Raw genomic sequence first — 25,232 nt, forward strand, 5'->3', positions numbered from 1 at the left:
GCGTTCCCTCTTTCCTGCAACACTCAGCTCAAATATTAACTCTCCCTTGGTCTCTACTTAGCCAGCCAAGAGTCACTCCACCTATATTCTGTCAAGTGTAACCCAGTGATTAACGCCAACAGTTACGTGTAGTTATTGAATCGTGTCCATCCCCTCCAGGAGACTGTAAGGAAGTCAAGGACAAAAACTGGGTCTTATTCATCTTTGCAGCCCCACAGCCTAATAGTGTTGATAAGAGAAAGTTGTAACTGGATGACATATTCATCTTGGACCCATTTCTATCAGTCAGCTTGGGATGAATTATGCTGTGGTACCAAACTCCACCCAAATCTTAGTGGCTTATAAAAGTAAAGGTTTTTCATACACACTACTCGTCCATCACAGATTGGCTGCATCCCTGCTCCAAGTCTCTACCTCAGGATTCAGGTAAAAGAAAAGCCCCATGAGGCTGCCAGTCTCGTTACAGAGATGGGTGCTCATGCTCTGGCTCCTAAGTCTTCTGCCCAGAAGCGGCACCTTCATTTCTGTTCACAGTCCAGTGGCTAAAGCACATCGCATACCCAAGCATGAAGCCAATGGGGCAGAGATGTTAAATCCTCCTGAAAGGTGAATGGTTTGAACTTTAAAATAATCTCCCACATTGCCATCATGTCCAGTTCACTTTTCAGGGCCATGGAAGCCTGGAGAACGCGCTCCCCAGGCTCCTGTGTTAGCTGGCTTCTGACCGGCTGCAGCTAACGGAAGGCCCCTTTAGGAGACGGGAGAAGATGAGGTTGGGAGAAGCCAGGGCGTTTGCCCCTCTCCCTGCCACCGGGAGCTTCTCCTGCAGAGGCTGTATTTCCTCCATGCCTCGAGCTCCCACCAGACAGGCCTGGGGGTTCTGCTTCTGCTGAGTAAGCCAGGACTCTAGGACCTTAGAGTCACGTATTCCACGTATTCTGATCCAGTCTCCTAATCTGTAGGATGTGATCTGTGTAGGATGTGATGATGGGATCTGCTCACATCATCCAGCTGTTTTAAGAATAAACTAAAGAAGGCCCATGGGGCTTCCCTGGTGGCGCAGTGGTTGAGAGTCCGCCTGCCGATGCAGGGGACACGGGTTCGTACCCTGGTCCAGGAAGATCCCACGTGCCACGGAGCGGCTAGGCCTGTAAGCCATGGCCGCTAAGCCTGCGCGTCCAGAGCCTGTTCTCCACAATGGGAGAGGCCACAACAGTGAGAGGCCCGTGTACGGCAAAAAAAAAAAAAAAAAAAGAAGGTCCATGAAAATATGTTAATAAAGTGCTGGAAAATAAGGAGCTTGAGGGTAAACAAAGTAAGGCAACATGATAAACAGACAAGAAAATGAGACTGGGGGTCATAACTCTTGGTTTCAGGGTCTCACTCTGCCACCAACTGTCACCTTATCCAGCGAACACCATGTTCCTTGTTTTCTCCATCTACAAATTGTAGAAAACACTGTTGACGATGGGGTGGCTGCACAGTGGCATAAATGAGAATCTCTGTGAAGATGTGTATTTTCCCAAGTGTAAAAAGCTACAGAAATGTTAAAGGAACTCACTAGTTATAAGCGGAAAAAAAAAAACTTTATTTCTATCAAATTAAAAAGTATGAATCAATCTTCAAGCAAGATAAAATCAATAACACAATTAACAGTTAAGAGAGCATGTACAGATTAGACTACAGGTTTAGAATCTTTGAATTAAGCACATACACCGAAATCAAGAGGGCCGACGACTTTCACACTGAGGAAAAGCACTGACTCATCGTAAACACATGACTTCTGGGAAAATGGAGCTGACATCTCACAGGACAGTAAACCAGAGACGAGTTGTCATTAGGTTAGAGAACTGATTTAAGCTCGAGAGGGATCATAGTGAAATGTCTCTGTAACTCAACAATTTCCCGAGATCTATGCATCTCAAAAACAAGAACATATAAAAATCAGTAGTATAAATTCTCATAAAACTAGAAAAGCCCTCTAAGCCCCGACACCCTGTAGCTTACATAAAGACTGAGTTTTTGTTTTTCTTCCCTTTATTCTTCTCTAAATTAAACACAAAACATTGTTTTTATTTAACACATTTCTGACTTTATATCCAAAGCTTTAAATGAAGAAGAGAAAGGTTTTATGAAACGAAGTTAGACACACATCAACCCCAGGGAGAATCTTTAAGGTGCGCTGCTCTTTGACATGTGTTTAAACAGGAAATCTTTTATTTCAAGAATTAACACTGTGCTTTCTGGAATAGCCTAATTATCACCAAAGAAGGAATGAATATTCTCTCTCTCTCTCTCTCTCTCTCTCTCTTTCTCTCTCTCACACACACACACACACACACACACACACACACACACACACACACACCCCAATTTAGGGAATTCCCTGAAGCATACAGATAATGGCATTTATTTTGGCAAGAACTGTGCAATTTGTTAAAAGATAAGGTACGGCATTTCTCAACACTTGTAATTACGTCTCAACAGATGCAGGAAGCAGATTTTTCCTCATAGTTGAAATACAGCTTCATGGTTCCCCGACACCTGGGTCTTGCACACTTTTCATCTGGAAACCAGACTGGGTCAGTTATTTATGGAAAGGGATGATAACTTATGACCAGACCACATTCCCTTATTAAAAGAAGTCTCTGCTACTGGGTTCTTCTTTTGAAACACCAAATAGACAAGGAGTACTGAGAATGGAGGAGAATAGAGAGAAAGCAATTCATACTACGAATACACCTCTGTCTTATTTACCAGAATTGCCTTTCTGGTAAAACTACTGCAGTGAGAAAAGGTATCGTCTATGAAATGAAAAGACATGAAATTCATCAGGTAGATACGAATGCCTCCCGAGATCCTGCAACCCAGCAGAGTACAGATGAGACACATGCCCTCTGCATATACAGTGTACAACTACCACCAGGACCCACCCAGTGCCCACTTCCTGTCTCAGCACCAGAGCCAAAAGCAAGGATTCCAGGTGGGAGCAAATATATTGTTTCACCTATTCATGAGAATAGGGAGCTCAAACTACAGAAACGGACAAAAAAGGCCTTTTTGAGTTTCCTGATTAATCCCTATAGGTAAAGGAAAAGGTTAAGGAGACAGGATTATTTCAGTTTTTAAATCCAAGGAGGCAAGATCACTGAGATAATACGATCTATTACATAGGGTCATTGTGGAGGATTTAATTACACAACGGCTGCAGTACACTTAGCACCGAGGACCAATAAACAGTAACTACCAAGAATATGCTGATACCTTCATATATTTGGAAATCTGCTGACTTTATGATTTGGGCAAAGACACTCCCCACCCCCAGCAGATGGTAAGACCTCTTTAAACAAAGAGCCAAAGTCAGATATTGAACTCAGGTCCCAGTGAACTAAATTTTACAAAAACCCTATTTATGGGTTTATATAGGCATCTTTCTATCTAAATTTATCCTGTCAACAACCTAGTAATGGCAGAAAAGGCCACAGCATCACCTCTCTCCCAAGAATCCTCTGTCACCTATGCCTATTCTTACCTTTTCCCCTTCCCTACCGAAGAGAGGGGCACAGCCTGGGTGAAGCTGGGCTGCTGGAGGATGCCAGAAGTGACCCTGTGGGAGGAAGGGGAGACAGGAAGCCAATATCCCATTTCTGCCAGAACCGTGCATGATAAGCACTGCCACCACATCAGAGGGTGGACAAAGGTGTGGATGTGGCATTCAGGATCATGTTCGTGTGTAATGTCATACAGGGAAGATAGTATGAAAATCAAGGATGACCCTATATTAGGGGCTCAGTCACCATCTGTTCATCTGCTAGCCCTTTAGGGAAGATCAGTTACTACCAGGGCCTTGTCTCGGGGTGGGAGTGAGGGAGGGATTTGTTCTGATGTCAGGGAAGCAAAGGGAGTAGTGTCTGGTGAATTCGCAGGAGTCCAGGCCTGTGTGTGAGCACCACGGCTGGGGTGGCTCAGGCATAAAGGTCCCTTCAGGGGCACAATGCCATGGACACTGAAAGGGTAGGGGAAGACCTTGAGCTTGCCTCTGCCACAGATTAGCCTGGACCCAGGTCTACTTTGACAGCCTTTCACTTTATTTACAAATGAGTAGTTATGGAGGATCAAGGGCTCAGACTCTCCTCTAGCAGCTTCCTTTGCTTAAGCAAAAGTCAAAAAACAAACAACAAAAAAAGGGAACAGTCCCATACAGAGCTGAATGTCACCATAGTGAACTCTGCTATTTTTGACATGAGGCCACTTGGAAATATAAGCAAAACCAAGCAGCTCAGTGCCCTGCCTTGCTTGGGACAGGACGCAGGTAGTTAACATCCAGGAGCAGAGTCAGGAAAACCTGGCTTTGAGTCCTGACTACACTGTGCGCAGGCAGCAGGAGCCAGGGCAAGATGCTTTACTTTTCTGACCCTCGCCTTCTTTGTTTATAAACATGGAATCGTGCCTATCTCAAAGGATGCTGGAAAGAGTAAATGAGATGTTTGTAAAGGTCCTAAAACTGTACATAGCACTCAGTAGGCCTTCGATAAATGGTACCTATTATATGCTTGCTTTAGTGTTAGAGTGTATTAAACACGGCAATATTTTCAAGTTCCACGTAAGCGGGAAGCCGGTCAGGATAGTGGAAAGCAAACTGAACGCAGAGCTGGCTAGAGTCACAGAAGGTGGGGCCGCGTAGGAATCTTAGAAACCAGCCAAACTACTCTTTTTGCCTAACTGTAATGGAACCTCATGTGTGGCAGTAGAAGGAAAACTAAAGAACGATATCCCTTTAATTTGACCTTTGTCAAAATATTTTCAAGAAGATTTTATTTTTTTTACAAAATCACTGAAGGAAAAACTAGACTTTGTTGAAGAAAAGCAGAAACAGATTTTTTAGGCCACTGAACATGAAACAAGTATCATCTTTCAAAGCCCACAGAAACAGTGTTTGGCTTTTATTGGCCTCACCTAGCAAAGGTGATTGCCCTCAACTGCAGGGCAACCTCAGAAACAGCACAGCGTTGAGACACACTGAGTGGTTCTGACACTGGCACTAAGCATCTATTTTGCTGGAAGGGAGAAGGGAGGGAAGGATGGAGGAGCAGAGTATATGGAATCAGGGGTCACCTAGGCCGTTTCCCATGCCTCTTTGAAAAACTCCAAAGCCAGTGGTTACACTGGAACATCTGCTAAACATTGAAAGAAGTGAAGAAAGAGGTCTGAAGATTTTTCTGCTTCCAAAAAAGCACACACTTTCCTCTTCTGAATGATCCATATAATAACCTTAACTTTCTACTTTTCCCACTTTGTGGAAATTGTCTCTATGGCAGAAGCAATTTTCCTCATAGCAGACTTGTTTTTCTTTGCCCGATTCCCCAGGAAACCTCAGCTGTATCTGCATGTCTGATTTTCACCCTGTCCCTATCAACTGGCATTCAAACACAAGTCTTCTAAAAAGTCACTGTCATGCACTGATGTTTCAAATACCTGAACTGGGCATTTTAAATGCATAAACCTAAAAAGTAAATAATCTTCTTTCACTTTGATTCAGAGGATAAGGAGGAAACTGGTCTGTGTTTCCACTAAGGTAGCCAAAGAACATTCACATGAAGGGACAAAGGGAGAGAGATTGGCAAGAGTGGGGGGCAGTATTTGTAAGGAAGATGTACGGCTACCATACAGAATCCACTGGTCAGTGAATTGACTGTGGATTCACTGCGGCATCTTCGGAAGATAAATAATGTGTTTCAACACCACCTATGCTGAAATAGGCTTCTTTTGTTTTCTCACCAGTATGAAGAGTTAGACAAAAGTCACTCCCAGGAATAGTAAAGGACCCTCCCTGGGGACAGTCACGATGCATGAAGAGGAATATCTATTTTTAAGGCAACAGGAATAAATTTCATTGTCCTTCCCAGAGGAGAGCAAGAATTATAAAAGATGGCCACCAAGTCTGGAAACCAGGCAAATCCTTAAATAAATGGTTTACTGATACTACATTTCAGTGAATGACAAAATGGTATGATCTATATCTCTAGACTTAATGGCCACCCTATAGAAAGCATCTTTGGAATAGAATAAAAAATTACGATTTTTGTCAAATCCCATAATCGTAAACCTGTCATCATCAGTCTAGGCATGGCTAGTGCAACGTTTTCCTCAACGCCACAGGCTCCATTCCCTTCACCAACTATTTATAATATGCTTGGGTCACTCACAGGAGAAAAACACTGTCAGCATCAATATTTAGCAGCATTTTCAAAATACATTTTTTTTGTCTTGACTAAAAAGCTAAACTATTCATTTAGTCCAGTAATTCCATATGGTCTTATTTACTTCCATACATAAGATATGATATGATCTTTTAACATTTATGGAGGTGAATATTTGCCAGTTTTTCAGGGTTCCCTAAAGACTCTGAGGGTTTTATTTTGCCACAATAAAAGAAAGGAGCAGTGTCAACCCATGAGAGTCAGACCAGCAGTTTAAATAGACCCTCCACATAGCTCAGTTCCTAGTGCATAAAGAGATTCAACACAGTCCCCTAGCTCTCAGCTCTTAGAAAGGAATTTGAGAGGGATAAAAGCAGTAACAATCTGTATTACTTAATAGTCTAGGAAGGGAGAAAACAGATGTCTAATAAAAGTAGTAAAAGCCAAATCCTTTCATTCCAGGATGACTGGAAAGGAGAGATTCTATGGAGTATGGATGCAGAGAGAAGGTGTCATTCCTAAGAGAAAAAATGAATTGTGCAGACTGACTCAAGGCCAGAGAAGCAACCACTGAGAGCTTAGCTTCAATCCCACTGTCACCAGGAGGACACATACCAGAGAACCTGGGACAAAGGCAGCTACAGCCCTTGGCATTCTCAGGCCTCCTGGTGCTATGGTTCAACAGCCTTTGGGGGCTGGGGAGAACCAGGGACCACCACCATCACGTGTGAAAAGGCCGCTATGGCAACAACATGGCTGTCGAAAATCAGCTAGAGCTTGGGTTATACACCACTGGAAATCCAGCCTGTACTTGCTTGCTTTCTTGTGAAGGACTTGAGACATGTGCAGGGACATCTTAAACATGTGCAGGTAGCCCTTCTTTTAGAAAGGCAGAGAAGAGCCTCTTCATTAACTCTTTCTATTCATTAGTTTTCATAGCAGTTCACCATTTAAACTAGAAAAGATGCTGCAAGCTATCTCAGCTAGCTGCTAATTGGGACATGGCACCAACACTACACATACAATTGAATGGATGACCATATCTTCCTGGTTCTTCCACTGGAGGGCTCAGTAGGCTTCTTTGGACTGAATAGGTGCGATCTTGTTCGAGAAAAGTGTGTAAACATAGGGCCAGATTTTGTTAGTCTCCGTTCCAGAAAATTGGTGGAGTACTCCTCGGCTCCTGAAAAACAAAGTCCAACATACAAAGCATTTTAGGTTTCCTTTTGACATGACATTAGAGCAGAAGATCCTGGGCATAATGTAAGCACAATCTCATTGTCTATATCACACATCACTGAGCGCCAAAACAGCCCCTACAAATGTATCAACACCCCTAGTAATTCTGGCAAGCTGACCATCGTGCCACCTTTTCTTCTCCCCTTTAAAAACATATTAAAGGGGGGCTTCCCTGGTGGCGCAGTGGTTGAGAGTCTGCCTGCTGATGCAGGGGACACGGGTTCGTGCCCCGGTCTGGGAAGATCCCACATGCTGCGGAGTGGCTGGGCCCGTGAGCCATGGCCGCTGAGCCTGTGCGTCCGGAGCCTGTGCTCTGCAACAGGAGAGGCCACAACAGTGAGAGGCCCGTGTACCGCAAAAAAAAAAACAAACAAAAAAAAAACCATATTAAAGGGGACTTCCCTGGTGGTCCAGTGGTTAAGACTTCGCCTTCCAATGCAGGGGGGTGCAGGTTTGATCCCTGGTCGGGGAGCTAAGATCCCACATGCTTCGGGGCACAAAAACCAAAACGTAAAACAGAAGCAATATTGTAACAAAGTCAATAAAGACTTTAAAAATGGTCCACATCAAAAAACAAAAAAAACCTTAAAAAAATAAATAAAAACATATCCAAGAATAACATTATAGGGACAACCCCAAATCTGCCTCAATATATCCATTAAAAGGCAAATCACTGACAATTCTTGCTACTCTAAAACCTTTATTACTTACAACAATAGATCATGAAATACAAGAGGTGTCCTAATAATATGATCAGCAACGTCATATCTACAGGGTTGCTAACTTATTCGGGGGGTGCAAGGTCAGAAACTGATTATAGCAGAGGCTGTACACTGCTGTTCCGAATGCAGTCCACTTATAGGGTTTGTTTGGCTTCCATGCGGTTAAAATTTTTTTAACTTGTTGCCAATATAAAAACTGGGGAGAGACGGTGCACCACTGATGTCACCGCCGCTGACTGCTTTCAGGTAGGCAGGAGTGGAAGGCCCGCGAGTTGGTCATAATGGCAGGCGAAGAAATTAATGAAGACTATCCTGTAGAAAGGCACGGTATTTATCAACGTTTGAGAATTCCACTGGTGCTGTGGATGAGACGCTGAAGACCGTGACGTCTGTGTCTAGAAATGAGTTGCGTTGTTGCAGAAGTTGGACCCATTTGAACGAGCGAAAAGTGGATTTAGTTTCTACTTACACATTACATTCAGTATTTTGGGTTTATTTGGCAACTCAGGGAATCAATCCTAAGGAACATCCAGTAAAGCAAGAATTAGAAAGAATCGGAGTATACATGAACAGAGTCAAGGACATAACAGATGAGAAAGACGCTGGCAAGCTGGATGGGGGGTGGCTTCAAGATTTGTAAAAAACGCGCTCTGGGAACCAAAACCTAAAAAATGCATCAAAGTTGCCAATAAAGGAAAAAGTAAAAATTAACCTTTTGGATTTGATGTACACATGTTCATAAAGTACGTAATTTTTATTGTTTTCCACAAAATAGATGATGATTATGTGGCAATGTAGGGTTTAAATGTATTCCTTATTGAATTCATATATAAAATTTGCATTTTAAATCTGTAATGCTAAATACTTTTTTACCCCGAAAGATTAAGTTATCTTTAGAGATTTTCCTATAGAACACTATGAGGTTTTTAACGTTGTGGTATATTTTATATTTATAGTTTACCATCTCTTGACAAGACTCATTTCTTTATACAGGTCAATCTTTTAAGTGCCTTTTTATAAGCAACTATGAAATTTAAGTTAAATGTTCTCTGTAAATATTTGTTTCTGATGAATAATGATTTTATGAAGTATGCTGAAGTTATAAATATGTCCGTTTTCACTATATAAAATTAAGAAAGCATGAAATGAGTTAAATGTCCTTTTTCTCTGTGTAGTTATTTCATTATGCTTTCATGGTTTTGGGAATCACTGCTTTTTGTGATATTTGAAGTATGAAATTAGGACTTTAAAGTTAGTCTTTAATTCTTGGCACTTTGCCAGTACGCCCCATTTAAAGTAAAATATATTCGCATTTATTTTAGATGGGAAATGAGGTTGTATAATGATGGCTGAATTTTGCATAATGGCTATACTCTATCAATAAAGCTGTAAATGTTGTGTAAAAAAATAAAATAAAATAATAAAAATTGGGATTTTCTTCCACAGAGAGAGCCTGATTTCTGCTCTTCTTGAAAATCAGGGATCACTGGTCACACTGAGCCTGAGTGTCCCTGGGGTGATAACTGGCTGGAGAAACAGAGGAAGCTGTCCAGTTCAACTGTCACTCAACAGCCCAGCTTGACAAGGCCCCCACCAGGTTTGACACTCATTTCCAGTAAGTGCCTGGCCTCTGGGGCCATGTGAATTTGCAATCTGTAGTTTTAGCTCTTCTTTGTTTAAACACCCTCCAGACATGTGGGGGCCAAAAGTCTCTTCTAATCTTCTATCCAAGTCAGATATTTACATATGGGAGTATCAAAATGTAAGTCATTATTTCAGTCCCTTAAGAGAAAAATGAAAAGTCTAGATGCAGTTTTACAGTCAAGCAGACAGAGATGATCAGGTTTTGGTCCTTATAAGAGTCTCAGCATAAAAGTACCAGGCATTCTCTCCCACGTACAATGCCAGCATTTCATCTGACTTTCGTCTGACAGGTACTGGGCCTTTTGGGTTTATCAAGCTTAAAGAAATACTACCCCACTGCAGCCCAATGTCCTTCCCATGAGGAGCCACACCTTGCTGGCTGGCCACCTGCCATGGAAACACTGAAGCACACTCACTTGTATAATTCAATGACTGGTTTTGCCACATCCTTGTACTGTCTTAGTCTGGCAGCAACTGCTTCAGGTTTGTCATCCTCCTGCTGTACCAATGGTTCACCAGTGATGTCATCGATCCCCTACAAATACCAGAGAAACCAGTTAGTATGGCCAACGGTTGGGCTATTCCACAGGTGAAATAAAACTTTCCTGGGCAAAACCATATATTCACCTTTGATTCCTACCCCGTGATGATTTAGGCCTGGGGTACAATAGTAATGGTGAAGGTAGTTGAAAAAGAAATAGCGTTCACAACAATATGTTAAGCTGTTTTCATAAGAGCTGACGTTAAATCTTTATTAACTTCTCAGGTCTTTCCAAACATGTTCCAGTGGTTCTGATAAATGAGACCTTCAACTCACAGTTCAAAATTCCATGCTGTCTCCCCCAACACCAAACAGCCATTAGACAATGTCACTCTAGCCCTCTAAATATTCCTAAAACTAGCTGCCTTTCCAAAGCTTGAGTTCATAATACGGAAAATAAATATCTCAAAGAACCAAACAGTTTACTTAGGGAAAACACTTCATGGAGGAGGAGGTATTTCAGTCCTGTCTCTGCTAGCTTTCAAATTCTGTCACGTAGCTCTTCTGAGATTAAACTTGCTCAGGTTATTTTACTAAATTAAATAATGGCATCTGAAGGGAGAATAGGCATGAGTCATTATACCCATGAAAATCAGGAACAAACATTCTGAGAACTGAAAAACTGCAATTTGAGAAAATTTGATTTTCAATATATTTTAACTTCAGGAGTCATACCACCTACTTACAAATAGCAAAATGGACACATGAGAATTGCCTACCAGGGGAGAGAGTTAACAAGAAATAAATCTGTCAAAAGGTAGGCTAGAGCTGAAGCGTGGCCTGGGGAAGGATGGAGGCGGCAGAGACTAAGGCGGAGGCTGCTGCCCGAGAGGCCCTGGCCAAGGTGGCAGACATCCTGGAGCCTATAGGTCTTCAGAAGGAGGCAGAACTGCCCGTGCAGATCCTGGGTGAGTTTGTGATGGACTCCCGGAAGAAAGACAAGCTCCTCTGCAGCCAGCTTCAAGTAGCAGACTTCCCGTAGACTTTCTCGGTTCAGGAAGGCACTGCCCAGGACCTGAACCCCTTGGCTTCTGAAGACACGAGCCGGCAGAAGGCAACTGAAGTCAAAGAGCAATGGAAAGAGCTGAAGGCCACCTACCAAGAGCACGTGGAGGCCATCACAAGTTCCCTGACCCAGGCACTGCCCAAGGTGGAGGAGGCCCAAAGGAAGCAGGCCAAGCTCCGGGAGGCCCTTGAACAACTCCAGGCCAAGAAGCAAATGGCCATGGAAAAACTCAGAAGAGTCCAGAAGCAGTGGCAGCTACAACAGGAGAAGCGTCTGCAGCATCTGGCAGTGGTGTCTTCAGAGGTGAGGGAGCGTCAGACAGGAACTCAGCAGGAGCTTGAACGGCTATATCAGGAACTTGGAACCCTGAAGCAGCAGGCAGGGCAGGAGCAGTACAAGCTGCAGAGGCACCAGACCTTCCTCCACCTGCTACACACCCTTCAGGGTAAGCTGCTATTCCATGAGGCTGAGGCAGAGATGCCACAAGAGTTGGATCTTCCTACGGATAAGCCCCAGCAGCTGACCCAGCCCCAGGAGCAGAACATTCGGGACACCATGGGGAGAGGTGAATGTGTGTCCTCCAAGGCCAACAACCCACAGCCTGCTGGAGAGACAGGCTTACCATGGCTTCCTGGGAGACAACAACATGGGGAAGGATCCTAGAGCAGGAGAAAAACTAAAACTGGGATTTCATGTGCCTGAAGGAGTCATTTATTTTAATCATGAAGACACCTGGAAACTACAGGAAACTCATCTCCTTTTGTTGTAATACTGATTGCTATCAACAGTAGTCTATTTTCCACCTGAGTATCCTGTTTATTTGTAAAGAAGCTAAATGACAGCCTGGTTCATTGTTAAATTTTGTATTAGGAGCAGAGTTTTCACTTAGGACTGTCTTAGAATTCAAAAGATACTTGCTTCCTGGATGTTTGTCTTAGTTTGACAATATTAAAGTTTTGTGATGAACAGTAAAAAAAAAAAGGTAGGCTAAAGCAGAATCGAAAGGCTCAGGCAACTCAACGGGATAGTCTGAAACCGGCTGTAAGTTTGAATTGCACTAAAATTTTATTATAGCTCAGGGCCTTAGGTACCTAACTTACACTTAGGATTTACTGGTGAGCCACAATTATCACATGGGTATTCCAGGGCTGTTTCCCTAACAAAACATGAGACATGGGCATGGGAGAAAGCTGTACATCACCTATAGTTCCCTCTCTTTTATTTTACTTACTGCTGCAAAGTTCAGAAGCCATTTCTAGGGCTTCAGAGTATCAGGAGATAACAACAACTGCTTCCAGAAAGAGCAGAATAGGACATCAGCATCTCTCCTGGGGCAGCTTGGCCACAACAGCTGGTTGACTTAGGCCAGAGCAGCACTTTTACTGCTATCTTTGGAAATAGCACTGTAATTGCAGGTGTTCTCTTAGGGATACCCAGTCTTTGGAAAGCAACTCAGTGTTCAAGCTTCTCAAATTTTGGGAGAGTCTGCATCAGCAGGTCTAGGCAGAGCCAAAATATGAAGCTTTTGTGTTAGACTCCAATGCATGTTCAGAACCCTATTTTCCTCCCTATACATTTTTTTCCCCATACTAGCTTTTGGGGATGGAATGGAGGAAGGGTTCTAATAAAGGACTTCCAGAACTACTTACATTTTAAAAAGAAAACTTGAAAAGGAGACCAGTGCTTAGCCCAAATGAAAAAGACTCATCAGGACTTAATGAAGACTTACAGAGCTAGGAAGGCGTCCTTAACCCCTTGAAGTAGTTTTCTATAATTATTACTGACTCTATCTATATCCAAGTCTAGCCTATTCCATAAACATGAACCCAATAAGACACAATAGCCACCCCTTCCACATTTGGATAAGAACAAGTAATAGTATCTACCACCAAATAACTGAAGAATTATCAGATTGAACTAATTCATGTCTTTAACAGAAAGAACAGTTACTCTTTAAATGAATTTGTCAAAAGTTTCTTTAAACATATACCTTTACATGTATTTAATCTTACGCAGATGCATAGATGTTATATTTTGAACTTCTTCTTAAGGGCAATCTTTCACGCCTTTAGTCCTGCCTAGTCTCTCCTCCGCACTCCCACCACTCACATGACCCCACTCACTCTAACCCCGTTCCTTATTCTGTCCCAGCCTCAACTATTGGCCAGCCTAGGATAGTTCCTTTATATCTTTATCACTACTCCTATGAAGCTAGAGAGCGCTTACAGACACGTAAACAGATATACATAAAGAACGGTGGTCATAGGGAATTCCCTGGCAGTCCAGTGGTTAGGACTCTGTGCTTTCACTGCTGAGGGGTGGATTCAATCTCTGTTTGGGGAACTAAGATCCCACAAGCCGTGCAGCGCAAGCCAAAAAAAAAAAAAAAAAGAAGAAGAAGAAGAAGGGAGGTCACGGTTTTAGAAAAATGTAATCATTCTGCTATTTGCTTTTCTCATTCAACAATACCCAGGAGAAATATTTCTCCGGGCCAAAGAATGTACTACTATGTCTCTTTTTTTTTTAACCTTATACATGATTTTCCAAAATGTGGCTATTCTCAAATTTATTTAATCATCCACACAGATGAATATTTGTTCTGTTTTCAAGTTTTGCTTTATTTTTCCCACTACAAACAACATGGAAATAAGCCTCATCCTGTACATGACCTGACCTGAAAGTGCTTACATTTCCATAGACTGTACTCCCAGAAGTGGGTTGAGTGAAATATGTATTTAGAAGTTTTAATGTAGGTTGCTCAGTTGCTCTTCTAAAAGACTATTAATATTTCATATACCTAATACAGGTAAGAGTATCATTTTCCCAGATCCCAACCAGCAATAAATGTTGTAAACGTTAATTTACATCCCTTCACTACTAGTTAATGAGAATTTTAAAATATTTGCTGGCTATATATATTGCTCTTTTTGGAACAGCCTATTCATATCGTTCCCCTTTTTACCTTTCTTGTCAATATGCGAAAGTATTTTGTATATTCTTACATGTACATGAGGCGGGTTGAAGTCCAGGTTATATACCCTCCCACTAGGAGGGTGAATCCAGCGTCGGCTGAGACGGTCTTTGAGCGTCTCAAATGGAATGTTCAAAGTGATCACTAGGTCCAGGTCACATATTTTGTCCAAGGCTTCGGCCTGAACTAATGTTCTAGGAAAACCTAAATGCCAAAACAAAACATCAAATGTGAGACACTTCCCAATTCAGTTAGTTGTTGAAATATTTTCAGAGACAGAATAATCAAATCTGCACGTACACTACCCAGAAAGGAGATTTAATCAGGAATTTATATCTACTTCTATAAATTTAATACTAGAAGAAAATACGCTACTTTACAACCTAGCTTTAGCATTTGGAATATGAAAGGCTAAGGAGTCACATGATAAAAGCAGTAAGTGCTGAACATCACTACGCTAGTCCCAACTGTAGTCTCAGCTCTGCTCTTAACTACCTGTGTGACCTTGGGCAAGTTATTACACCTCCATTTCTTCTTCTGTTAAAGAATCAAAGGGGCAAATTTTATTTGTGTCCTTTTAGTTCTAACAGCTTATGAGCATATTATTCTTAGGATACCTCTATATATACACACAAATATTTTTTAAGTCTAAATCAATTAAAGTAGGATCCTTCACTCAGACCTTCATTTGAGCCTGCACCTTAGTAACAAGGTGGGCAAAATTCCAATCTCAAAAAGAACTGGTGCTTTTGAAACTATCTGGACACTGCAAAACTTATAAATTCACCCTACTTTTCTAAATGTCGGAAAATAAACTGCAGTTGAAATTTGAACTCATGGGCATCACTTCCTTTTTTGCAGTTAGCTGACCCCAAATTATATATATATATATATATATATATATATATATTCCCCCCCCCACCAGGGATTGACCTGCTTTAAATGTAACCCCAGGTTTGGCTGGGATGGTACACAGTAGTATCTTGTTCCTAAATAGTTTGTCAAGTTGGTCTGTTTTGTTAAAAACCTTACTGTATCCAATTATCACTTTTTAAAAAAATGTCCTTTAAATCTTAGATAAAAGAGCTGGGTGGATGGACAGCAGGAAAGAAAGTATAATAGGAGGTGCAATCTTCAGAAGACAAACTTAAATCACTTAACAATCAAAGAACTCCTTTTCCTATTACAGGAAGTCAGTTATTCAAACATGAATGTGCTGCACTCTGTGTTAAAATCTCCAAGTCGTTTGAATGCCAAGGTGATTTCAGAGTGTTTGTTGCATTCAATGTGACAAAACCCACCCAACACTGTCTCTACGCCCCCGCTCCAGGTACCAACCTCTGCTCCCTTCAATGCCTTCCTTATTGCCTGTGAGGCCAGGCCCTTTTCTCCAAAGCCCATTCCTCCCAGGGTCCTCATCCATCGTCTTCTGCACACAGAAATAGGCCCCTCTTCCCCCGCTCTCCATACACCAGGACACTGGATGATATTTCTGATTTTCCTTGGTCTTGCATGTTTCCCAGCTGCAACCCAACTCACCTGTTCCCACAACTTCACCTTTGGGCTACCCATGACACCACTTTCCTTATCTACACTTCCATAATTTATTCTTCTTTTGTTCAGTATCACATGACATGATGCCCAAGGTTGACATTGGCCACATCGACTTACTTTCAATACTGCTCTCTTCACTAGCTCCTTTCTATCTTTGTAGTGTCAGATACCTCTGCCTCAGGGCCTTTGCATTTGCTGTCCTCTGCCTAAAATGTTCTTCCTGCAGGTCTCCGAATATGACTCCTTATCATTTCAGATATATGCATAAATGTAACTTCCTCAGGGAGACTTCTTACACTAGTATACTTAAAATAGTCCCATTCCCCTTCCACTATCTATCTCATTACTGTTTATTTTCTATTATTTATTACTATGAATAATTTCCAAGTATTTATGCTTATTTTCTATCCCTATCTCACTCTGAGAAATGGGACTTTTTCTGTCTTGATCATTGCTATACCCTTCAGCTTCTAAAAAATTAACACAGATGAGCAACTTAGTATAGGGCCTTGTAGCTATTTCCAAAGTTTATGCCCTGATGAACTTGTTTACAGTACTTTGTATCTAAGTGTCTTTGCAAGTCCCATCTGAAATTATTCATTCCCTATATCTTACTAAACTCAACATCTGGTCTGCAGTCCAATGTAAGCCCTGGTCACAGTAAGTACAGAAATGAGAAAAAACATTTAGGAATTTTATAGCAATTCCACAGAGTAATTTTAACTCTGTTGAATCTAAAATTTGGGCTTGAATTTATTGGGTTTTTTTCTTTTAATTTTTCCAGTAATTTGTATTTGGCAAAAGAGATTGCTCTGCAGTGGATTGGGGAAAAAAATAAAACTGGATTTTCGCTACAGATAATTTGTTCTAGGCTTCCCCTGGAGCTTCTTTTCTAATTTCTCCAGTAAGGGAAATTATCCAATGGCCCAAGTTTCTAAATTTTTTTTTTTTTAAACTGGGCCAACCTTTATTATTTTTTTTAAACCCCACATTTGTTTATTTATTTATTTTTGGCTGTGTTGGGTCTTTGGTTCTGTGCAAGGGCTTTCTCTAGTTGTGGCAAGCGGGGGCCACTCTTCATCGCGGTGCGCGGGCCTCTCACTATCGCGGCTTCTCTTGTTGCAGAGCACAGGCTCCAGACGCGCAGGCTCAGTAGTTATGGCTCACGGGCCTAGTTGCTCCATAGCATGTGGGATCTTCCCAGACCAGGGCTCGAACCCGTGTCCCCTGCATTAGCAGGCAGATTCTCAACCACTGCGCCACCAGGGAAGCCCCCAAGTTTCTAAATTTTGATGTTGTTTATTGCAGAATCTCTTAAGAGATTAAGTGGTATCTCTTTGCAAAGGGATACAAGAACAGAGAGACCCAAACCCAGGGCACATTTCAACTCTATTCTTATGACAAGGAAAGACAGAGTAAGTTCAAACAGAGGTGAGGAGAGGCTTATCTTGCAGAGCACATCTAAGTTCATCGGCTATCATGTGCCCAACCTAAGCTAAACACATGCTTCCACCAGGCAACACCAGAGCTGTTCCAACATTACAGCTAACATCAGAAGAAACTGCTTTCACATCCTCATTTGCTGTCCTCTTGTGATCTCTCTTGCATTCAGGCTGGCTTCATCAGAGAAATAGGTATTTCTAATCTTACAGCCTAGGCTCTTGTGCCAATAGTCACTCAGCTGTATTCCCTCCTTCCTCCCACACTGGCTAAGCATCCCCTTCACATAAAGGCACCCGCATGTTGGGAGATTATGCCTGGAAGTATGTTCAGGGTGCTTCTGCAATGGGAACTGAGATACAGTATCTTCAAAATAGAAAACAATATTGCCTTTAAATAAACTAACTAGATTTTTTTCAAATCTCAATATTTTTTCAAATCTCAAATAAACTAACCAGATTTTTTTCAAATCTCAACATTCTGTCAGATCAGATTATGACTGCTTGGTATCTGGGGAAGTAAAAGGTCAAATCATACCTGCCTAAGATTAAGTACAATGTAGACACCTTGGCCTTAGCTCTGGAAGGCAGCAACGCCTGGTACACAGTGGGCAAACACTAGGGTAGTTGTCTTCTACTGTTCTTATTTATTTATTTATTTACTTATTTGGCTGTGTCAGGTCTTAGCTGCGGCACGCAGGATCTTCGCTGCAGCGCGCAGCCTTCTCTCTAGTTGTGGCACGCGGGGTCTAGAGTGCACGGGCTCAGTAGTTGTGGCGTGCGGGCTTACTTGCACTGTGGCACGTGGGATCTTAGTTCCCCGACCAGGGATTGAACCCGCGTCCCCTGCATTAGAAGGTGGATTTTTAACCACTGGACCACCAGGGGAGTCCCCTTCTAGTTTTCTATTAAGTGAATATACTTCCTTGATTAGTCTGCCTTATTTGTAAATAATTCCATGAAATTATATGACTCTTGAGCTCTGTAAAGTCTATATGTAACCCTCTATCATGGAATGGCTTGATTACTTTAAAATTGATTCATGAAGCAACTTCTCTTTTGATTATTATGAAGTTCAAAAACAGACTGACTTTTAGAATTGGGGTTTCATAGCATTTGAGTGTACTCTGGAGCCCCATATATGTGACAGTTACCAGGTAAATAATAATGTAATGCTATCTGGGTCACCAAGGAACAAGATTTGGACCCATGTGGGTGCTCATGGCTCAATTCTATCTACGGCTGCACAGACTGGGGGACAGGGAAGGGGTCTTAGGAGAGTCCAGATAAAACCACACCAAATTCTTTCCCACCAAATTCCCTTTTGAATACTACACACATCCTCAGCCAGGTGCTTTCTTCTGTCTCCCTCCTCCCAACAGCTCACTGCAGGTCAGGCTGGGGATGCTAGAGTGAGCACTTTTGGCAGCAGGCCCAGGCACTATGCCAAGTCTGAGTCCACTTCAGCCTACACCACGCTCCAGAGTCTGCCCTAGAAGATGAGCTTCCTGAGGTGGGGACTTAAGACGTGTCTCACTCCCCTTGTTATCTCCTGGTACTGTGCCCGGTACAATCTACATTGAAACACCAATAAAGTGAGGGCAGTAAACCTTCCACATAAAGGCACTCTCCCACTGATGGCCAGGTCCTGCCTTTCCCTGTATAACCTACACCTCATTGAAGCTTCAAGATGACAACTGGAATTAGAAAGATGCCTGCAGCCAAAACAATTCCAAATCAATCTTTGCTCTTTCCTCAAATCCAATTTCAAGGAAAAGCCATCTTCTGAAGCAGTAGCTTCCAAAGAGACCCTCCTCCGAGTACAGAAAGAAAGAAACAGAACCTCTATTGTTTTTTTTCCTCATTCTTTTTAATCTTCTATTCGGGAGGGCCCATTTTACCAGTTATATATTAATAAAATTGTATGTATTTATATATTTATACATAAATATCCACATACTGAAGATGTAGACAACATTTTTATTGATGAGTATGCACACAGAACTTTAGCAATCACTCAGCCACAGTCCCTGGGGCCTTCTGTTCCAGCATCACTAGTCACTACCCTGACAAGAAAACATTGTTCTTTATCCTTTGGGTAGAGGTTGAGAGCTGAAAAAAGCCATAGGAAAGAAGAGGCAGCTCTAAAACAGAATATAACAATTCCTTCCACAAATAAAAACTCAAATATTATTGGTTAACGTTTCCTTGTCAAATGAGGTTCAGAAGCCCATCTGCTCAGTTCCCCTAGAACTGCTTTTGAACTTTGGGGGCCTCTGGAAGAATGGGTGGGAAATGCAACTGTGTACAAAATAAGCTGAATTCACAAGGAACAGATTTCAAAAATATGCTGGGCAGTGCCAACCTACTGGGCTCTCACATTCAGACCCATATTTAATTCCTTTTCTGAGAGTTTCTAAGAGTTTGGGGGGTCACTGGTGCTCTTTGCTCTCCCACAATTACAGTTCAGCACACAGACTCCGCATTCTGGTCCCACCCAGTCACCAGGGAACTCAACCCCAGCATAGCTTAGAGCTCGGGCACAGCATAGCCATGACAGTAATAACCTTCCCACTCTAGTTATCTGTTTGCCCCTTTCATCACCTCATTTTTAGATAATAAAGCTCTTTAAATTTACTTTCCTGATCCAGTTCAATACCTTATCATGGGGCTTCCCTGGTGGCGCAGTGGTTGAGAGTCCGCCTGCCAATGCAGGGGACGCGAGTTCGTGCCCCGGTCCGGGAAGATCCCACATGCCGCGGAGCGGCTGGGCCCGTGAGCCGTGGCCACTGGGCCTGCGCGTCCAGAGCCTGTGCTCCGCAACGGGAGAGGCCACAACAGTGAGAGGCCTGCGTACCGCAAAAAAAAAAAAAAAACCTTATCATGATGAGCCTTAATTTAGGTTAAAATTCAGAAGACTGGTAGATTCAGCACAAAGATTCAGCCTCAAGCTGCTGGTAGTACAGGTGTGCCTTGTGGCGGCAATGGGACACAACTTGCAAGGAGCTAATCTACACGCAGGCTGCACTAACTGTAACAGAACCCAAACCGAGAAAGATATGGCTCTGCAGTCCTTTCCACCAGTGTGCACCCCATTTCTAGAAACATTCACACAGACAAGGAAACTCTAGAAGCTGGACTAGATGGTTTCCAGGTTCCAATAATAATTCAGCAAACACAGCCTTTATGCTTCACGCGTATTTTTAGTCTACAGTTTACGAAGTACTTATATAAGTTTACTTATTTCATTCTTCACGTCAACCCTAGGAGGTCGGCAGAGCAGGAATTATCACCCTCTGTTGGATAGATGAGTATGTTTGCCTTCAGTGAGGGTCAACAGAGGAACTTGGATTTAACATCGGGTCTCTGGTCTTTCAAGTGCTCTTTCTATTCTACTATGCTGTTGTTCCAGGGGTATAAAGGAGGGGTACTTAGAAGAATCCTAAATGTCACCCCATCTATCTTTCTTCAACCAAAAGAGCAGAGCATCACGGTAACATCCTCATCATCATGGTTACTATTTGTCGAGCATCCTCAATGTGCCAGATATATTACATGCAACAGAAAAACCAAAACTTGGCAGTAGCCGGCAAAGGCTTGTTGTTGTTCCTGATTCTTCTCTCTCCTCCTCTCTCCTCGTCTCCCTGCACATCACTGACATCCTTGCTGTTCTCAAGCAGGCAGGCTCACTCCCGCCTAAGACATTTATAGTTCACGTCCCCTCTGCTTAGAAGGCTCTCACTCCAGATGTCCAGGTATGCCCTCAGCTTCACAAGCCTTGGCTCGAAGCAGGTCTGTTAGTGAGGGCTTCTCTAACCAGCCCACCACTGGCGCCCCATTCACCCTTCATTCTTTTTCTTTTTTTCTCTGCATCACTTTTTGTCTATGACTTATTTTCTGAGTGCTTTTATTCCCACCAGAATGTAAGCGAAATGAGGGCAGAACTTTCAAAGTTATTTGCTGCCATATCCTTAGTGCCTAAAACAGTGCCTGGCATATAGTAGATGCTGAACAAATATTTGTTGAATGAATTAATAAGTATCTCAAAAGTCACAATTCTGCCAGGTGAGCATCATCCGCATTTTAAAGTTATAAAAGCTGAGGCTCAGAAAAGTTAAGTGACTTGCCCAAGACCACATATTTAATAACCGAGGAACCTAGAACCAAGGAACCAAGTGCTATCTGACTTCAGAATCACACACCATGTACCACACCTGGCTGTCTTCCTTCTGAAACAGAAAACTGCATACTATGAGAAGCAAATTCTCAGACGGGAAGCAGTGCCTGCCTGCTGCTGGCAACCAGAGCGGTCAGCTTACAAAATGACTTGAGAAACCCAAATCCTGGTGGCTTCAGGGGTTCTGCCTGGTCTAGTGCTGCAGGCACAGACGCGCCAGATTCTGTTCCCACATATGCATAATAAATATTCTGCATCTTGCTTTTTTCTGTTAATGTATCTTGAATATTTTTTATACATAGTACACATTGCTCCCTCACTCTCTTTAATACCTGCAGAGTACTCCCTAGTTTGGATGTGTCATAATTTAACCAATCCCCCTACTGCTAGACATCTAAACGGTTTCCAGTATACTCCAATAAATATCATTGCACACACCATTAAACACATGACTAGGGAAAAACAGCATGGCAAGTACAGACTCTGAGAATGAATATAGACTCTGGAGACAAACTTCCTCGGTTGGCGGTTCACCTATGGTTTTCTCACTTTGCGACGTTGGTTACCTAACCTTTCTGTACCTTTGAGAATGATGATATCTAATTCAAAAAATTACTATATGTAAATCCCAGCATGGTGGCTGGCCCAGGGCAAAGTGCTGGAGAAGGAGTGGAAAATGGGGGAAAATGAAAACCACGTGGAGCTGGAAGTCGAAAGACAAGTAGCAAGTTTGACAGTAAGAAGGACGTGAAGGATGAAGACAAGCTTGGGCTTTTATAAAAGTATGAAAGAGGTTGTAGGGAGACAGAATACCATCACCACCACAATCACCCAACAGGATGCTTTCACGTGGGAGAAATGAATCACCTCAAAAACAGAAGAGGTGGGCTTCCCTGGTGGCGCAGTGGTTGAGAGTCCACCTGCCGATGCAGGGGACACAGGTTCATGCCCCGGTCCGGGAAGATCCCACATGCCGCGGAGCGGCTGGGCCCGTGAGCCATGGCCGCTGAGCCTGCGCATCCGGAGCCTGTGCTCCGCAGCGGGAGAGGCCACAACGGTGAGAGGCCCGCGTACCGCAAAAAAAAAAAAAAAACCAAACGAAACAAGAAAAAAAAGTAACATCGTAAGGGAGACCCAGGTTTTCCTTAAGACAGAAGGTAGACAGAGCATTCTACAAAGAGAGGGCATGTGGAAGGTGGAGAAAATTGATAAGGAAAGAGGATTCCAGAGTACGGTGGAAGAATCAAGAATTAGGGGCAGGAGGAGGGGAATCAGTAACAAAGAGAAGAGAATTTTTAAAAGGTCATGTAAGAGGGATGTAATGTAAGAGGGATGACTTACATTTCCATTAATAATCAAGCATCACAGTTGGAAGTGACCAGTCTCACACAGTATAATTTTCAGGGCAGCTGTGGTGTCCTCATCTCTGAAGTGGTCACCAAGGCCCTGGGGATGGGCCGGGGATCCCACTGAAGTTTGGGGTACAATGTCACAGGCCTGAAGGGGCACAGGTCCCGTCTGTCACTCTAGTTAGGCGTAAGGACAAAGGTTCCATGGAGTGAGGAGCAGTGTTTATCTGCTTATAAGATAATTAAGAAATGAATATCCTTCAGCCTACAGACCCTAATTTTAAGACTTCAGGGCAGACAACAGGAAATGGTACTCAAAAAGGCAGCATGGGATCTTCCCTGGAGGCACAGTGGTTAAGAATCCACCTGCCAAGGCAGGGGACGCAGGTTCGATCCCCGGCCTGGGAAGATCTCACATGCTGCGGTGCAACTAAGCTCATTCACCACAACTACTGAGCCTGCGCTCTAGAGCCCGAGAGCCACAACTACTGAGCCCGAAAGCCACAACTACTGAAGTCCGCATGCCTAGAACCTGTGATCTGCAACAAGAGAAGCCACGACAATGAGAAGCCCGCGCACTGCAACAAAGAGTAGCCCCTGCTTGCTGCAACTAGAGAAAACGCACGCACAGCAACGAAGACCCAACACAGCCAAAAATAAAAAAATAAAAAAATAAAAAAAATAAATGGTAGCTCCAGAATTCCTTGAATTTATTTACACCAGTGTCTCAAGTTGGGCTGAGTAAATCCTCAAAGTAATTCATTTGTTTTTTTCTTTGTTTATTTTTATAAATGTCTGTTGTTGTTTTTTTATTTATTTATTTTTGGCTGCATTGGGTCTTCGTGGCTGTGCGGGCTTTCTCTAGTTTTGGCAAGCGGGGGCTACTCTTCATTGTGGTCTGCGGTCTTCTCATTGCGGTGGCTTCCTTTGTTGTGAAGCACAGGCTCTAGGTGCGCGGGCTTCAGTAGATGTGGTGCACAGGCTCAGTAGTTGTGGCTCACGGGTCCTAGAGCTCAGGCTCAGTAGTTGTGGCACATGGGCTTAGTTGCTGCCCCGCACGTGGGATCTTCCCAGATGAGGGATTGAACCTGCGTCCCCTGCATTGGCAGGCAGATTCTTAACCACTGCGCCACCAGGGAAGCCCCAAAGTAATTCGTTTGTAATTCTCACATCAATCAGCTGCCAGGAAGAGAATGTCAGAAGAGGTGCAATGTGACCAGCACATTTTAAACCGTTTTTTAAAAAGCGTTATTATCCAGCCATACATATTTTGTCAAAAGAACATAATGTCAGAGGGGCAGAGTATGCAGACTACTTGAAACCTGTCAAGCAAGATGCCCCTGTATCAGGACATGAGATGTTCATATTGACTTGGGGGGTGGGGTAACTGTGGGCATTTTGCTCTAGAATACATTTAGCTACCATTTGATATCCACTGATCCAAGTTCTCTGCTAGAGATCTACTCGTGGTATGAGATTCAAGTCGTTGGTATTTTGAATTGCTAGGCTACTGGGATTTGGAAGGAAACACATAATTAGCTAATGTATGGAATGTTAAACCATGATCCCATGGAAGTCTTGTAACAAAATCTGTATCTAAATAGGAAGAGCCATTCTGAACATGAAAGTGTTTCAGTGCATATGCAAAGTATTTAAATACATTCTAACCAAGAGATTATCGTCTCTTAATTAAGTGATTTAGACGAGGCAGGCTATGATTACACTGGCAGGCCCAAGGAAAACTTGCCACTCCAGCTGTGGCTATTTCTTCTTCTTTAAATATGCTTGCTCATGGAGCCTATTAAAATTACAAGATCCCTGAGGGCTGGGGCTGTGTTTAATCCTGAAATGCCCGGGATAGTGTCAGATCTCACATGGATATGGTATTCCTGGCGGGCAGGGATTACTAACCAAGTGGGCTGATGCATACTCAAATTCTGTCAACAGGTGGCAGCATTAATAATTTTTCCACTTAAAGAACTGCAACAATTGTGGTATGCTTTTGTTTTTACTAAAACTAATCCTGAAAGACATGCTTTTAAATGACTAGCAGTATTCCAGCCTCCTTAGACAGCCTATTCCCAGTGAATACATTCCATTGTTGAGGAAACCAGAAAGCCCAACAGGTAAAGTAAAATAAAGATCATATTTAAGCATGGAAAGCTTGCTTTCCTCCCTTTAACTACACATATGACACTGTTCCACTGCATGGTTTCTGATCAGGAGTATGGAAAACCTACCTCACGGTATCCCTATCTCATCTCATAACCTGGCCTGGAAAAGCTGCTCTGTCCTGTTCAAACAGCCAATCCACGTTGAAAGCTGAAATTTTATACAGTCTCCCAGAAGCTATCATGGTGCATCACTACTTACGGTGCCTTACAGGTTGT

The 25,232-nt window shown here is 42.8% G+C and overlaps 2 protein-coding genes and 1 pseudogene across 3 annotated transcripts in view; 2 read left to right on the forward strand and 1 right to left on the reverse strand.

The window, feature by feature from the left end:
• Window positions 1–1,564: 1,564 nt before the first annotated feature.
• The window catches only part of AK4 (adenylate kinase 4), a 73,230-nt gene continuing 49,562 nt past the window's right edge, over window positions 1,565–25,232 (reverse strand). For both annotated transcript variants that reach the window (XM_019919784.3, XM_004324251.4), the window contains 3 exons: window positions 14,355–14,527; window positions 10,222–10,340; window positions 1,565–7,383 (listed from right to left, as the gene is read on the reverse strand). In XM_019919784.3, coding sequence (XP_019775343.1) covers window positions 7,269–7,383; window positions 10,222–10,340; window positions 14,355–14,527 — 407 coding nt within the window. In that variant the 3' untranslated portion in view covers window positions 1,565–7,268. The remainder of the gene's footprint in view (window positions 7,384–10,221; window positions 10,341–14,354; window positions 14,528–25,232) is intronic.
• Window positions 8,443–8,872, forward strand: LOC117313976 (nuclear nucleic acid-binding protein C1D pseudogene; annotated as a pseudogene).
• LOC109547381 (outer kinetochore KNL1 complex subunit ZWINT-like) lies at window positions 11,137–12,015 on the forward strand. The gene is given in 1 exon segment (XM_033865407.1): window positions 11,137–12,015. A coding segment is annotated over 1 exon segment (879 nt).

This window comes from Tursiops truncatus, chromosome 1 (genome assembly GCF_011762595.2).
Source record: "Tursiops truncatus isolate mTurTru1 chromosome 1, mTurTru1.mat.Y, whole genome shotgun sequence".
NCBI lineage: Eukaryota > Metazoa > Chordata > Mammalia > Artiodactyla > Delphinidae > Tursiops > Tursiops truncatus.